General features: G+C 52.2%; 1 protein-coding gene across 1 annotated transcript in view; it reads right to left on the bottom strand.

Moving 5' to 3' along the window:
* The window catches only part of Tmem132d (transmembrane protein 132D), a 76,076-nt gene that overhangs the window by 28,985 nt on the left and 30,993 nt on the right, over nt 1-16,098 (bottom strand). Inside the window, exon 2 of the mRNA XM_090319908.1 lies at nt 5,549-5,692. Within this exon, the coding sequence (XP_090176034.1) occupies nt 5,549-5,692 (144 nt within the window). The remainder of the gene's footprint in view (nt 1-5,548; nt 5,693-16,098) is intronic.

Genomic DNA, 16,098 nt, shown 5'->3' with positions numbered 1-16,098 from the left:
GGAGATAAGATGAGGCCGTGAGGCTTTGACTGAGTGCGTTAGAGGCACATGACATTTATAAATCAGGAGAGACCCGGGGTCTGAGTCTGAAATATTATTACTTAAGTGGGCATGGCCTCCATGCATCGCATACCTGAGTTTGGTACCCAGCACCAAAAGCACAACAAAACTCAGCACAGGGTTTCCACCTCTATCATAACTGTCAAACCGAAGGCCCTGGCACTCCTGCGCAATGGAAGGCAGAGTCATCTGGTGGATGTATGGGCAGGGTTGGGAGCCGAGCATTGTGGGTTTGCTCCTGAGAACTGAGTGACCTTCCCTGGGGGTCACCCAAAACCACCCATCATTTCCACGGAGAGGGCCTCCCGCAGGGACTGGGCCGGCCACGCTTCCCCTCCTGTACCACAGCTACCTGGAGGAGTGGCATTTCCTGTTCTGCTGTGTGTGTGCATCCATATCTGCCACCCTATCCGCACAGCACCTGTGTTTCTATGCCCGCACATGTTTCTTTACACCAACTACTTTTAAAATTCAGTCTGGTCTTGTGGAAAAGAAAATAATCACAGCCGGATATGCCAAGACACAAGTTATTCCAGTAAACACTGAAACAGAATCAACACAGACCTAGACATACGAAGAGAGGTCTTCTCACCATGGAACACAGATCTGCAGATCGCACCTCCGATGGAGGACGTGGCGTCTCTGTAAAGCCACACGGCTCTGTGTCCCCCTCTCCCCAAGGTCCTTCAAAATGCTTCAAATTGCCTCCCAACGCTGCCTTCCATTCGGCTTCATCCTGTGAGACGCTGCGTGAGGTGTTCAAAGCACAGAGGATGCATTAATGGCCGTGCTTCCATTCGCTCTCCACTTACAAAATGTCCTCCGAGGATCCGAGGCCCCGCTGTCCGGCAAGGCAGAGCCACCGCCTGTCAGAGTGGCTGACGGTGCAGCTGAAACTGACAGCCAGGCTCGGCTGCAGTGCCTCCCCTGACTCTCACAGAATCCCGCGTGGAAAGCACGTTGCCTCCTGTTTGCAGACTGGCTGTCTGCCTCTGAGGTCAGACTGCGCCGCGGCTGGCTTGTCCTCAGCAGTCTGCAGTTTTGGGACGTGGTGCGTGGAAACACCAGCCCCAAGTCTCCCGGCCCCCGGAGGTGCTCGGATGTGATGCCATGCGTCTTCTAAAGCGGGCCTCTCCTGCGTCTGGGCCTCCTCTGGCTACTGCTGCCTGGACCTGAGGCTGGACCTGTGGGGGGCCTGGGGTCCAGCCCCTCCCAGACACTCCCACGGGGTGGTTCGTGAGAAGCGAGGTTCCAGGAAGGAGCCCGTGCTATGACCTGGGCTGCTGTGTCCACAGCTCTTTCCTCGACGTGAGAAAACTGTCCCTCTGAGATTTACCACAGCAAAGGCCTCTAACCCTCACCACGCCCCCTCCCTCCCTCCCTCCTGCCCTCCCTCCCTCTCAATCAAAGAGCCAGCCTGGAAGAAAGATGGTAGAAGCCTCCTGTAATCACCCTAAATTTAAAATCAAGACTCTGAGATGTCACTTACACGACAGACACTTCAGGCCCTGATGGACTAATAATGCGACAAGCGCGCCCTGGAATAAGTAAAACCTCAACTCTGGAGTTCAACACACATCTTTGCTGTCGTCTCCCTACATTAATCTTTAATTCTGTTGTGTCAAGAGACAGGATCATGCCTCTGGCTGCATATCAATTACCCACCACCGTGGTAATGCATGAGGGTTTCAGGTGTGCAGGGTTGAGGGGTGGCAGGTGTGTCACACTCACATAAATGTCCAGGGTGCATGATGTACACGGTGGTGGCTGCAGACTTCTGCGGTGGAGACTGGATTCCCGACCCCCAGCTCAAAGCACTCCATTCTACAACTGGGTTCCCAGAAACAAAACGGCACTGTGCCAGTCACGTCTGCTCTGACCACCACGTGCAGTGCTTACCCACGGGTCTAAGGCAATGTGTGGTGTATGAAGCCTGCCTAACACAGGGCAGGTGGTCCTTCTTCATGTCATCCAGAGTGACTGGTTGATTCACGATCATGGGATCTGGACTCGGGGCCTGGGTGTGGTCCTTGAGCTCTTCAGCTCTTCACTGTGAGCCACAACGCCCCTTCCCATTTTCTGGTGGTTAACAGCGTGAGTCAGCAGTGCTGAGCTTCGCAGAACTGCTCATCTATCTAAATACTGCCTATCACAGAAGTAGAGGAGAACCAGTGTACATTCTATAGCCGAAAACTGAACAGATCATCTATCACCACCAGACTGGTTCCCCCTGTGCAAGCAGGAGCTGTCCAACAGTCGACAATCAATAAATGGAAGGACAAAAGCCATACAGTCATCCTAATAGATATACAAAAGACTTCAATGAAATTTTATGATAAAATCTCCAAAGTAATTAAGGATAAAAGAAATGTAGTTCAATGTAATAAGGTCTCTAGATGATAAATCTGTAGCTAACATTACACTAAATGGGGGGAAATGGAAATCATTCTCTCTAAAGTTAGGATGAGCCCAGGGTATCCACCCCCTCCACTCTCATTTAATAAAGTCCCTGACTTCTTAATCAGAGCAACAGAGCAAGAGAGAGGAGTGAAAGGAACACAGATAGGAAAAGAAGAAGTCAAATTATCCCAATTTATAGATGATATGATCCTACACTTGAATGTCCCTACACCAAAGAGCTGCAGATTATCAGCATACAAAGTCAATGTACAAAAACCAGCAACTCTTCTATATCCCAACATTCATCCTGTGGGAAAAGAAATCATCATAGTCACAATAACCTAACACATTTACCTTGCAGGAAGCCTAAGGGATGAGAAACGGAAACTATGAAGCCCAAAGAAAGAAGCTGAGAAAGCAAGAACCTCCAGAAGATGAGAAGACCTCCCGCCCACGCTGAGGTTACCAGAATTAATCATGGCCGCACAGGGGTGGCTCACACCTGCAATTCTAGCTGCTCACGAGGCTGAGATCTGAGGACCACCATCTAAAGCCAGCGGGCACTAACGTCCAGGAGACTCCAGTTAACCACCAGAAAGCTGGACGTGGCGCTGTGGGTCAAAGTGGTGGTGTGCTTGTCTTGAGCAAAAGAGCTCAGGGACAGCACCCAGGCCCAGAGGTCAAGGCCCACGACCACCAACCACCACCAACAATAAAAATTGTCTATTACTGAAAGTGACCTGGAGCTCTGATGCATGCTGACTATAAGTCCAATGAATTTTTAACAGAAGTAGGAAAAAAATCAATCCTAACCCAGAATAGCCAAAGCATGAGCAAAAAGAGCAGTGTTGGGGGATTCATACTGCCTGACTCGGAATTATACAGCAGAGCCATAGTAACAAAAGCAGCACTGTACTGGCACGAAAACACGTGGAATATCCTATTTGAACAGAAGACCCAGAAACGCATGTATCCACAGAGCTTCCCCATCTGATCTTGCACAAAGGCTCAAAAACAGAGACGAGCCAGCCCCTTCAAAAAGGGAGCAGGGGAGGCCAGGTTTCGGCGTGCGGAAGGCTGAAAGTAGGCCCTTGCCACCCTGTGGAAAAATGAACTCCAAGTGGATCAGAGGTGACAAGGAAAGACTGACTGACAAAGGGAATTCTGGGCCCGACACTTGACGAGCTGGGCAGGGGCGAAGACTTCCTGAAGAGGACTCTGATAGCTCAGGAAATAAGAGCAGGAACGACACGTGGGTCTGCATCAAAGCAAGAAGCTCTGCACATCAAAGGACACAATTACCAGCGTGAAGAGACAGATTACAGAAAACTTTTGCCGGCTATTCATCTGCCAAGGAATTGTGATCCAGAATACATAAAGAACTCAAAAAATCAAACACCCCAAGAACAAATAAACCAATTAATAAATGGGCAAATGAATGGAACGGATTCTTCTCAGAAGAGCTATGAATGGCCAATAAATACACGAGCACATGTCGAACAGCCTTAGCTATAAAATACCCTGACGTCCCATCTCTCAGCAGGCCGGCTGACAGGATGAGAGGCAAACAACAAACGCTGGAGAGGTGCGGGGCAGGGGTGGGGAAATGGGGGAAGGAGGCCAGGAAGCCTGAGTCACTCCACGCACAAACCAGGCATCCATCGTGACGGCCCCACCACATGAGTCCTGTAAGTCAGCGTGCGGCGGAGACACCTACACACCCATGCCTGGTACTTACCATTTATGACAGCCAAGCAATGAGTTATGAGGGATGGATACACGGACATAAAGGAGCATTATTCAGCCATAAAGAAGAATGACATTGCTTCACTGGCGGGAACACGGCTGGGGTGGGAGACATGCTGTTAAGGAAATAGTGCAGATACAGACAGGCATACATCATGTGTTACAGCACCTCTGTATACACACACGCCTGTGTGAGGAGGAGGGGGCTGTTTGGGAAAAGTAAACAGTGGCAGCGGGGAGGGGGAGGGAGTGTGAATATGATCAAGTCACTTCATATGCATGCACGTGTGGAAATACCACAGCGAGCCTCTGTGTAACTGCCACACACTGTCAGAGACATGGTTCCTGAGTGAAGCCACTGACTGTCCGGGACTTGACCTTCCAGAACCACGCAGATCTGGACTCTCAACACGCAGGACTGCTCGACTCCGCTGCTGGGCCGCCTCTCGAGCCCCGTCGGGAGGGACTGGCCGTGTGTCCACCCTCTGGCCCCAGTGCTTGGTGAAGACCGGCTCGGTGTTTGTTGACTGCTTTCTACGTGGCCCAGGGGCTGCCTGGCCGCTGGCTTCCCAGCAAGGGGGAGAAACGATTCCTGCTCAGAGGGGCGCGCTGAGCTGCACAGCCCCGTGCTGGACTGGTGAGAAGCCACAGGGCGGCAGGAAACCCCGCCCCTCCACCTGGCCATGCCAGGGGTACGTTCCGGGCAGACTCAGTGGCACCTGTCCCTCTGCCTTCTGGTGTCTGTGGAATGGTGGCATGGCGCAGATCCACCCACCTCTGCCTTTTGGAAGGAAGCATGCAGCCAGCTTCTGCCGGCAGAGGGCTGGGCTGGAGGCCTCTACCTCATACTTCCCCGCTTCCCCGAGGGATCTGTGTCCCGGGTTATCTTTGCAATGGATTGGAAAGAGGAGGCTCTGGAAGGCAGGCAAGGAAGGGGAGCATTGCACGCCTCTGCCCCAGGCTCGGGGGTGTACCCGAGGCCACAGCCCCAGGCTCGGGGGTGAACTTGAGGCCTCTGCCCCAGGCTCGGGGGTGTACCCGAGGCCACAGCCCCAGGCTCGGAGGTGTACCCGAGGCCACAGCCCCAGGCTCGGGGGTGAACTTGAGGCCTCGGCCCCAAGCCGGCTCTGGCACCAGCTGGGAACCCCAGTCCTCATCGACTTCACACGAACACCAACCTCAGAGTGAGGACGCCGTGCACCTGCCTCGTCCCACCGCTTTCTGCCACTGCTCTCAGGCTGAGCCAAGGGCCAGTGGTGGTCACTGACCCTCTCCTTATCTAAGCAGTGAGCAGCCAGAGCAGGGCAGGAGGGACTGGGGGGCTGGGAAGCGGGGGACTTGCCTTGATCACGTCTTCATCAGAGGACCGGCACTCCACAGCCTCCTCCAGACTGGAAACCGTGCCGTCCTCCTCCACAGACACCACCTTCACGGGAACAGCCACCGTCTTTCCAGTCAGGACCGCGGTGTTCAGGATCTCTGCCTCCTGGAAGACAAAGGCACCTTCCTTCAGGACTCCCTGATGATGCTGCCGCCGCCGGTCCATCCTGCCACCCACCCACCCCAGAAAGCCAGGCCACAGGAGCCAGGAGCTCCGCTTTTCACATCACCCCATTTTGGCAGCAAGTTTCCAATGAACAGTGTTTGTGCAGGTTCGTCTTGAGAGCCTTATTAATGACGGGAGCCGCCATTCTCCTGGTCTTACGGATGGCATGGACAGCGAGCTCTGCATTGTGTTTTCTGAGAGGTGTTTGGTTTCTCAGCGTTCTTCACTTCCCAGCAGAGATCAATAAATGAATGAAGAGAGGGATGACTTATCGCCCCGTCTTCGCCTTTCATCTGTCTGCCCAAGCTCTGCACCCCTCAACAAACAGCCAACACTGCCGGGAAGATTTGTGGTGGGTCTCACAGAGTCCACATTCAACTGAGGCCACGGAAAGGCAAGGTCTAATTAGTGAGAGAGCAGCCACAGCCCGGGGCCCATTAGCCATCGCTCAGTTTACACCTGAGCTGCACTCAGGGCTCACACCCCGCCCCGCTTATCTTAAAGTGCTCCAGCATCTCGGGCACGGCACCGGGAATGGCTGTGTGCTAGCCAACACCCCAAAATAAAACGATAACTCTGCCACCTTTGCACAAGGGGGCGGCTTCCCACCACGGAGCCTGCAGGTCTGGAGTCAGCTGGCCCGTTTTCTTGGGGACCCGAGTCTCCATCCAGTGGGGACAGCACCCCACCGCCCCGGGCTGGCTTTCTCTTTGTACAAATGTGAGTCTCACCATCTGAGCATAAGCTCATTGCTACATTATTCATTTGCTTTTCTTTTTTAAAAATACCTTTAAGTACGAATGCTGCCACTGAGCAAAGCAGTTTATGAACACAAGGCACCTTAACGTTCTCACCTTCCCTCCCCTCCTGTAATTCCGTGGGCTATGCACTGGAGTCTTGACTCATTCTCCCCTTCTTCTCCCCTTCATGCGCCCGCCCCTCTCTCCCGGCCCCACCTGACCCCAGTCGCGTGTGATGCTGCCTTTCTAAGGAATCACACGATTGGAGTGGTAAAAAGTACCAGACAAGAGGCTGTGGGTGCCACGGCCTCTCCAGGGCCTGCTCTCCCCAGGCCCCACATGAGTCACTGCCTGGTCTTTCTTGACACCGCAGCCTTGGATATTGAATTTCAGATGGCGCAGTTTTATCTCTTACCCAATGACTGCAGGTGCTTTTATCCATAACCTAATAAATAGAGTAATGGCTTATTACCCTGTCCTTGTCTTTATTCATCCCAGGCCCATCCTCCCGCCCCTGCCCACAGAAAAGACCAACGCAGCCATAATGTCGAGGCCCTCCATTTTCTCCTATTACTTTGTCGATACACAGAATTTAGGATGGCTTTTTCTATTGGCTGCATTTATATTGTCAAGGAAACACTTCTAACCAAGAGATGATGTCACACAGAAAGACCACAGGGCCTCACATGCATGTGGCTTGAGGACGAGTGGCAGATAGAGAGAGGGTGCAGGTGCTGGGAGTAGAGAGAGAGGGTGCAGGTGCTGGGGTGGAGGGGGGGGTGCGGGTGCTAGGGAAGCAGACCAGGGCTCCTGCCCAGACTCCCGATGATAAGACGGTGATAAGGTTCTGGAGCTCTAATGCCACCGCTAACATGCAGTGTGCTTGAAATGTGACAAGAGCGTAGTTCTCAAAAGCTGCCAGTGGGGGAAAGCAGCTCTGAGTTGGTGGATCTATTAGCTCGTTTGATTGATGGGGGTGACATTTGTTTCACAATGTAAACAGAGCAGGCCATCTACTTTATACAATTTTGATCTGTCAATTATTCCTGTCAGGGTGGGATGGTGACGCTGGCTCCCTGGGGGGGGGGGAGACACACCTCCACACGGCACCCGGCCCCTCTGCCCCCACAGCCTGCCCCAGATCCCTGGCCCCCACTGAGTGGTCGGATCAGCAGACCCCGTGGACTTCCAGCAGTGGCCCACAGATGAGGCCTGGGAGCTGCGTGGAGACGAGTCCAGAGCCATGCCTGGCTGTGCAGAGAGCCAGGGACCTGGGAGAGGCCGCTGCCGCCTCTGTTCCACCCCAGAGTCGGGACAGAAGGGAATATGAGTGACTTTTCCTTATGAGACTACGCGTTGATGCTTCCTTACACCTGCCCACTCCACCAGACGAGAAGATGGCTTGCTCGGGTGTTCTCACGCTACCTTCCCAGCTCTCCTGGTTCGTGAAAGCCTCTTTTCCACGCTGGAGGTTGGAGAAGCCCACCTCCTGTCCCAGCTGTCAGCAGGCTGTGCCAGGACCGAGGTTGAGTCTGGAGGTGGACCAGGCCTCTCCCTCGGCTCGGCGGATGTCCCGGGCAGCGTGCCAGGCGCAGAATGGTAACACCTTGTGGTGGCTTGGACTGACTGGATTGAGAAGTGCCAGGGGAGGATCAGCCAAGCACCGTGATTCCTTCCCCGAGAAGGTGAAGAGGGGAAGCACAAGCTCCGCAGCCAATGGCACCCTGCAGCGTTTAATAGGCCAGGGTCCCAGAGGAGCCAACGAGGAAGAGCGAGCCACTGGACTCTGCATGCATGGAATTCCTGCAGGAGTGGAGAGTCAATACTTCCGTGTGAAATCCCCCACGGTGAGTCTCAGGTTTTGCGCACACCACGCAGAGCCCCAGTACAGCATCTGGAAAGCAGGGTTCCCAACACTATGATTCCCTCAGGCCTCACAGAGCTTCGCCCTGGCAGCGGCGGGTGGCAGTGAACCCCTGCCCGCCTCGATGGCCTCGGTAGCGCCGAGGTGAGCCTTTTCCCAGGACCCCGATTCATGTCTCTGGATCATCCCGCAATTACTGCCGTCTGGGAATCAGACTTTCTTTGTCCCAGACTTCCAAAGAAATCTCCGGATACCACAAAAGTACTTCTTAGCGCTGCATAAGTAATTTCAAATCCTATTTGGAATCTCGTTTTGGAGGGAGGATGCTAAGGGACAGCTGTTTCATTAACTCCTTAAGCTGCTTAGCCGGCATTACTGAAAACCCCCTGGCTGTGTGAAGGGTCAGGGCTGTGAGCTGCCTCAGCTTAGACGGGAATCTACGGAACCCTCAGGCGCAGGTGCCGGCACCTGCAGGGTGCGGTCAGGCGTGAGGTGTGCTCGCCGCATTCGGGGCTGAGCCAGATGCCAGAGGAAGAGGAAGAAACACTTTGGATCTGCTAAGAATGCACGGAAACTGCAGCCCTGAGAACTTTCTCGAGAGCACTTGCTGTGATGACTGCGCAGGGGATTTGTGGCACCAGGAAAGGGCCTCCGATGAACCTTTGTGCCCCACGCCACGGCTCGTAGACACAGATGTTGTCATGAGTTTAAGACTGTAGGCTAATTTTGTCCCTACAATGACATTGTCTAAAAGGGGGCTCAAGGGGAACGAGGGCAGTCTCTCCAGAGTCTGGCTGCCTGTCCCGGATGCCAGGCCTGGAGAGAGGCCACAGTGATGGAATGACTCCCTTTTTAATCTTTTTGGGGCTTCTTGGGATGGATAGACATGAACCAAGTAAAGAAGGAAGAGGAGAGAGGGAGGGAGAGAGGGAGGGAAGAGGAAGGAGAGGAGGAAAAGGCTCATGAGGGAGGAAAGGAGGGGAAGTAAAGGGAGAGGAGAGGAGGAAGGAAGGAAGGAAGGGATGAGAAGCAGGGGAGAGGGACATGAAGGAGAATCTGGAGTTGCACTTTTTCAGAAATTTGACACGCCTCATTTTTAGATTGGGTTTTAGTGAGGGATTTTCCATTAGCTGGGGAGGAGAGATGTAGCCAGGGGCTCAGAAGCTGATGAGTTCAGCTCCACAACAGGCAGAGGCTTCTTGGTGGCGGTGGGGTCAGTGTAATAGGCATGGAATTCACACACAGACACACACACACCCATCCGCTCACTCAAAATGGCCTCTCGCTTCATTTTTCACATCTTCACAGGTACGTGCCACATCACTCTGCCTTTACAACCGTTCAGTCACTGCTGACAGAATGATTCTTCAGCTTTCCCTGTTCCCTCCCTTCTCCAGTGCTCCAGTCTAGCCGTGTGAGGTCTGTGTCAGGCTGGTCCCACTTGGCATGACGTCCCAGCCTCCTCCTCACTCTGGCATGGCGTGGAACTTCAGAATTCCTTCCGTGAGTCCTTCCCAGCGGGCAGTGGCGTGACCCCAGTCAACAAACATTGACGCTTCACGTGCTCGTGCAAATCTGTTGAGAAAACCACATTTCCCACTTCCGTGGATAGTGGACAGGTCCCGCCGGGGGACATAGTTCATTGGCTGTGCAGACTGAATTCTTGGTTAACGCATTATAACCTTTATGCTGTCTCAGGACTTCAGAATTGGAGGGATTCTGGGTGGGATTCAAGTCCAGTCGAGAAGCCATCTTCTTCTCAGGACCCGCCTTTGCTCAGAACTTTGGAGTCTGGCATCCTGGCTTAGATGTTTCCAGAATGTTATGAGGAGTCAGCAGGACCAAGAGCCAGACAGCTGAAGTGAAAATCTGTAAGAAACAGGAGGGCCACCGGGGAGGGCCTGGGCTTCATCCAAGAACTTTGCTTTTGTTGAAAGGGAGACTCCTTGTGTCAGAAATACCCAACCCAGTGATTCACTGGCCTTCTCAGCAAGAAACGTTAGACGACCTGGCAGCGCTGCTGTGAAGAGCCTGTGTCTTAGTCCGTGCGCTCAGGAGACACTCAGCCGGAGAGCCCCACCACCATGGGACATGGCGTGAACACCGAATCCGTGCCTCTTGATGGAGTCCTGAGCTCTTGGGGTTCCACGCTTTGAAAGTAAGGGAAGTTTTGCCTGTGGCCTCTCACCAAGCAGTTCGCATCCTCCTCTCTGTTACTACAGAGAGATGCGTGTCCAATCGTCAAAGGCAACCGTGCTTTCTGTAGGCAGAGAGAAGCAGCGTATGGGTTTGGTGGTTCCTGCGACTAAGGTATTAATTCATTGGTGCCGGGAGGAAAGGCAGAACGAATAAGCATCAAAGGGCTGTTCCCGGCTGCCGGCTGGAGGAGGTGGTCCTGATGGAGGGTCTTGTGGAGAGCGGGGTGCTATCTGTCCCCACCTGCAGGCCCCAGGGGCTCCAGCCAGCCTCTATCTCTGGGCCTGGGAGCAGCTCGGCAGCGTGGCTGTGGGACATAGTGTGTTTTTTCCTCCCCTCTATCGCTGCCAACGTCTTAATTCTGTCTCACCTAGGCTAATGTAAAAATGAATTTTCCCCATGTTCAACAGATACTTCACACCGCAGTTTTGTTCTGCACTCCAAATACAGCAGATGGCTAGTGGGTCCTTCTAGCTCTCTCCAGGACTCTTGCTAAAAGCGGGAGTGGTCTGGCCCCACTCAGGAGGCTTAGGTGAGCCACGAGTCTCACGTCTACAGGAGCCAAAGGACATCAGACTTAGGCTCAGCCCCAGTACGACAGGGACCAGGGCGTCCCTGGCTGGGATGTCCACCCTATCATTGTTTTGGGGTTGTTGCCACCATTTTTAAAAATTGTAATTAAGCCAGGCTTTGGTGGAGCCCTCAATCCGCAGGAAGCTAGCAAAGCCCCTGCCACTCGCTCCCAGAGCTGGCAGGGGTAGGCGGCGAGGAGACTGGGTCTGCATTGCTGTCAGACCTGGCTAGCTGGCGTGGCAGCCCCAACTCTGTCCCAGAGACTCCTAATTACGCAGGAAAACGCAGACACATCAAAGCCAAACGCTCCGGCCTTCCCCAGGCCCCAGAGCTCATGGGCTTCAATCCTGCAGGGTGACTTCCAACCTCAGTTCAGAGGCACAGATGGCCCATGAAATACCTGCAGCTGGCACCTCACTCGAGACTGTTATGCCAGAACTCCTCGTCTGCGTGACCCGGCTTCAGCCTCCCCTCCCCTCGTGTGGGCAGGAGGAGGATGGCGCCACAAAGCAAACCCAGGGGCGGAGGAAGGAAGGAAGTCCTGCCCTACATGCAGAAGCACCCTCTGACAGGCAGCGGGCGGCTCCCGATTCCCCGCTGGGCTCCCCGCTGGGCAGAGTCTGGGGCAGGCCAGCCAGGCGAGACTGCACAGCCAGCTCTCCATCCGCCCCTCACCTCGCCACCATCACCTCCCAGGCCTTCTCTGCACACTGGACTCCTGGGGGTTCTGAGCTGCTTCTCCTCAGCACCTCCTCCTTCACGCTCAGGAGCCACAGTGGAATGGCCCTGATTTGTACGTTCATTCAGCTACATCTCAAGTCATCTGAGTCCTTTACCAGCGGCACTGTGGAACAAGGGTGCCTGGCCCTGGACAGAGCACCGTGACCCAGTCCTGCACAGAGGGGTGGACGAAGGATCCCAGGGCTGCTGGAAAAAGGCGGTGATTTGATGCCTTCCCCGCTGGACTCCGGTTTTGAGGGGTCAGAGGATTCAGATGAGAGCAGCAAGGCGTGCATCTTAAAAATCCACAACTGGACTCGCTCTGGGGGTGACACCACAGCAGAATGGGGAGGACCCAGCCGCAGACCCCGCATGGCAAAGCCCGTTCTGGGCGGGCGCCGACTCCGTCCAGCCCTCAGCCGGCAGCGGGAACCAACGGGCCTGCAAGTATGTGTCTGCCTTGATTTTGTGGCTCAGTGGCTTTGAGAGTTGGGCCATTTACAAAAGATGCATAAAGGCGATTACAGGAAGAAGACAAGAACTGTGCTCCACGCTTCCTTGAATGCAGCCGAGGAAAGGTGGTGGGGAAACTGCAGCAGAGGAGGGACTGGCAGATTCTGCTACTGGTTCTTTGCGAATCTGGGGAGTTAAACCTCCCCCTGGGGTCCCCAGGGGATCCGTAATGGCTGCCATTATGGAGAGGCACTCTGCTCTGCCCCTGCCGGAGGCCCCAGGAAACAGGCTGGAGGGAAGCGTTGCTAGGCTCTCTCCCAGCCTCTGCAGCCAGGACAGACTCTGAGCTATCTCCTCACCCTGGCCCTGGGGTGTTTAAGGGAATGGCCCATCTAGATGCTCCAGAAAAGACCTCTTGACTTTGGCTTTTATTACTGGTGCCTTGAAAAAGCCACACCTCTCCAAAACTAGATTTATGATGAGCCGTGTCCCTGTGTCACCTGCCCTGATCATAACGCCAGCCGTGGTTTTTGTATTTCTTTTCCACTATGAAGTACACTAAATAAAACGTCCTGTCTTGTCTAAATCTGTGTGAACTATGATAGGCCTGCTGGAGTCACAAGTCCATGAAAGGGTGCTAACGGTATGACACACATGCAACTGGATAGGTTTTTAATAACTGGTAGAAACTTCAAATACTATTATTGTGGCAGATTCTAATGACTCTTACTCAACAAAGCAATCTATGGGGCAAGTCCATTATCTTAAAAGTATTTTGATAAGGATAAATCTATGTAACAAAGACGCCGAATCTCATATGCAATTGTTAAACTCCATTAAACATGCTTAATAATTAGTTGGCCAAAGAATCTCATTAGATGTATATTAAATGTGTATTTAAGCCGCATTTGAGACAGATCGTTAAGAACAGCGTGGTGAGCTTTACCACATCACTTTAATAAAATTCCGCTTCAACTAAAGCTTGAATCAATGCTACTTTACTTTGTCTTTGAGGAGGGATTTTTTTGTGGATTTTTTTTCTTATCCCCAAGAAAATCAGCTTCCGCCATATTATGCATTTCAAAACTGCTCAGGGTTGGTGTGTTTTCCATGTGATACATTCACCCACTTTAAATCCATCGTTACACGCTTTCAGTTGTGCAAAACTATCACCACAATCAGAACATCCCAGCACCACCCCAAGTTTTCCTCTGACTCTTGTTTTGGTCAATGACGATGTTATCCTTGATTTTTGGCGGGGTTTGATTTGTTTTTCATTATGGCACAGCATTTTCTGGAGAGCTCACACATAGAAGTCATCGGGCACGTGGCCTTTGGTGACTTGCCTCTTTCCCTCGGTACGTTGGTGTCGAGGTTGATCTTTGAGGGATTCAGCGTTTTATACTGTAAGTGATGTTCCAGGCTGAAGTATGGAGCACGGCACACGTGGTCACTTCATTGGCGCTTGGACTGTCTCATTTCAGCTACTTTAAATCATGTGTGTTTGAATACTCACTGTGAGTCTTTCTTCCAGAGGGCGAAATGGTGGGATCCTAAGGAAGATGGCATCACCCAAGATTGACCAGTGCTAAGGAGAGCCCTACTTGCAGCTTTGTTCTCTGTGCTCAGGGCTCTACACTTTGGCTACTGAGGGCTTTGGTGACTGTATGTGAGTTTTAGGATTATTTTAAATATGGCGGGGAAATGTGCTCTTTAAACTTCGATAAGGACCACTTTGGTTGCTTTGGGTATGACGGGAATTTTGACAATGTTAGTTTTCCAAGCCTTGAACATGGGCTCCGTGTGTGTGTGTGTGTGTGTGCGTGTGTGAATGCAAATTTCATCCATCCATATCTGAAAGCTCTCAGGGAGTGGATTCGCTTCACCTAGTTGGCTAAATCCATCTCAAAACACTTGGTAGCTTGGATGCTCTGTTGTGCATGGCTTGCTGTGTTTATGTGTTTATAAACCAAGCCCGTTGTCCAAACCAGTGACACGCACGTTGCCAATTTCATGTCTTGGGTCTGTTCTGAGTTGAACTTGTGGAGGCTCTGAGATAAGGTTTCCACTTTGCTCCTTTGTAGGTGAGACTTGGTTTGGCAGTAGTATTCGTCAGGATGGCATTTTTCAACAATTTTGTTCTTTGTTTTCTGGAATAAAATTCCCCATCCCCTCCCCCCATCACCTTCAGCTAAAGGTCCACCTCTTCTTTCTCTCCTCCTAACCCAGACTGGGCCCATCCTCTTTCCTTAAGCTGAAACACCACCCTGCCCTGGCTCCCTTCCCTCTTCCCATTCACCTGGAGCATTCTGGTTCACCATCAATTTGGGGGACAGGGTTCCCCAGACTTCTCTCAGGAAGCCAACTCCCTACCACGGCTCTCGTTCACAGCACTTGTCAGAGATAGTGTGCTGTATTTATGTGTGCAATTATTTGACTAAAATCTATCTTCCCGCCACATCCTGTGTTCCCTGGGGCGGAAAGCCCCGCATGCTTTGTTTACAGTTTATCTTCAGCTCCTAACAAATTGCAGAGATTGGAAATATTTGCTGAGCGGAAGGCGCATACCAGGAGCCCAAACTCATCAGACGCACGCATGAAGCCGAGACCAAGCTTATTTAAACAGAAGAAAAATAAATGAGTTCTCTCCTCTACCCTCCCCACCCTGCAGACTCTTGCGAGGGACTCTCCTGGAAGGCTGGTCCCCTGACCTGCACGTTTGGCCGACAGATGTTGAATCATGGCTACTCAAGGCTTCAGTGGAGACCCAGATGTGCTGACATCCTGCAGCCCTCCACCCAAAATGCCTGAACGTCTCAAAATGACCTTGGACCAGCCACTGGGAACTCATGCTGGTCTTCCTCGCTACTTGGGTGGCCGAGAGCTGGAGAATCCCGGTGTGAAGACGGTTTGGGCGGAAAAACACTCTAGATTCCATCTGCAAAAACAGCCACCAGGGCCAGGAGTTTGGCCTAGTGACTGAATGCTTGCCTAGCATGCACAAAGACCCGGGTTCGATTCCTCGGTACCACATACATAGAAAAAAAGCCGGAAGTGGTGCTGAGGCTCAAGTGGTGGAGTTCTAGCCTTGAGAAAGTCCAAGGACAGTGCTCAGACTCTGAGTGTAGGCCCAGGACTGGCAAAAAAAAGCCACCAAACAGCAGGGCTGAAGGCATGGTTCAAGTGGTAGAGCACCAATCTAGCAAGTGTGAAGCCCAGGGATAAAATGCACTGCTCCCCCCACACCCCAAAAAAAGATTTCAGTAAAATGAAGTTTTCTACCTTCTCTCCTTGACCAGTTCCACGGGCTCTTCCTCCTCTTTCTGGCTAATGAAGTCAGTCTGTAAGGATTCAGGAATGTTATTTCAGGTTAAACTTCACGTGCATAGAGAAATGCCTGCATGTGAATGGATAGCACAAAACAGAGCTAGCCAACATCTTTCTGTCTACTAATATTTTCTGCTTTAGTCTGTTTTGTTTGGTGGTTATAGAGCCTCATCAACTTTGTTTTGGTTATGATTTTTAGTACATTATCTTCCATCCTCTTATTCTCAATGCTTTCCAGTCCTTACATTTTAATCTTTGCTTTTCTTCCCGTTGACAACTTGGGTGTTTCAGCTACGAAATGTAATCGTGCTTTATTGGTTGCCTTCCTTGTGTATTTGAATTCATTTCGTTTGTGCTTTATGTGTTCTCGCTTTCTCTTGGAGGAGGCTTTTAAAGCTTATTTCTTCTCTTTATTGTTTTATTCCCCCTTTCATTTTAGATAAAATTGTTCTCTCTTCTTTCAGTTTCTCTTT

This window comes from Megascapheus bottae, chromosome 28 (genome assembly GCF_031878675.1).
Source record: "Megascapheus bottae isolate mThoBot1 chromosome 28, mThoBot2.hap1, whole genome shotgun sequence".
Lineage (NCBI taxonomy): Eukaryota > Metazoa > Chordata > Mammalia > Rodentia > Geomyidae > Megascapheus > Megascapheus bottae.
The sequence above is the reverse complement of the archived record's forward strand: the minus strand, read 5'-3'. Positions and strand labels throughout refer to the sequence as shown.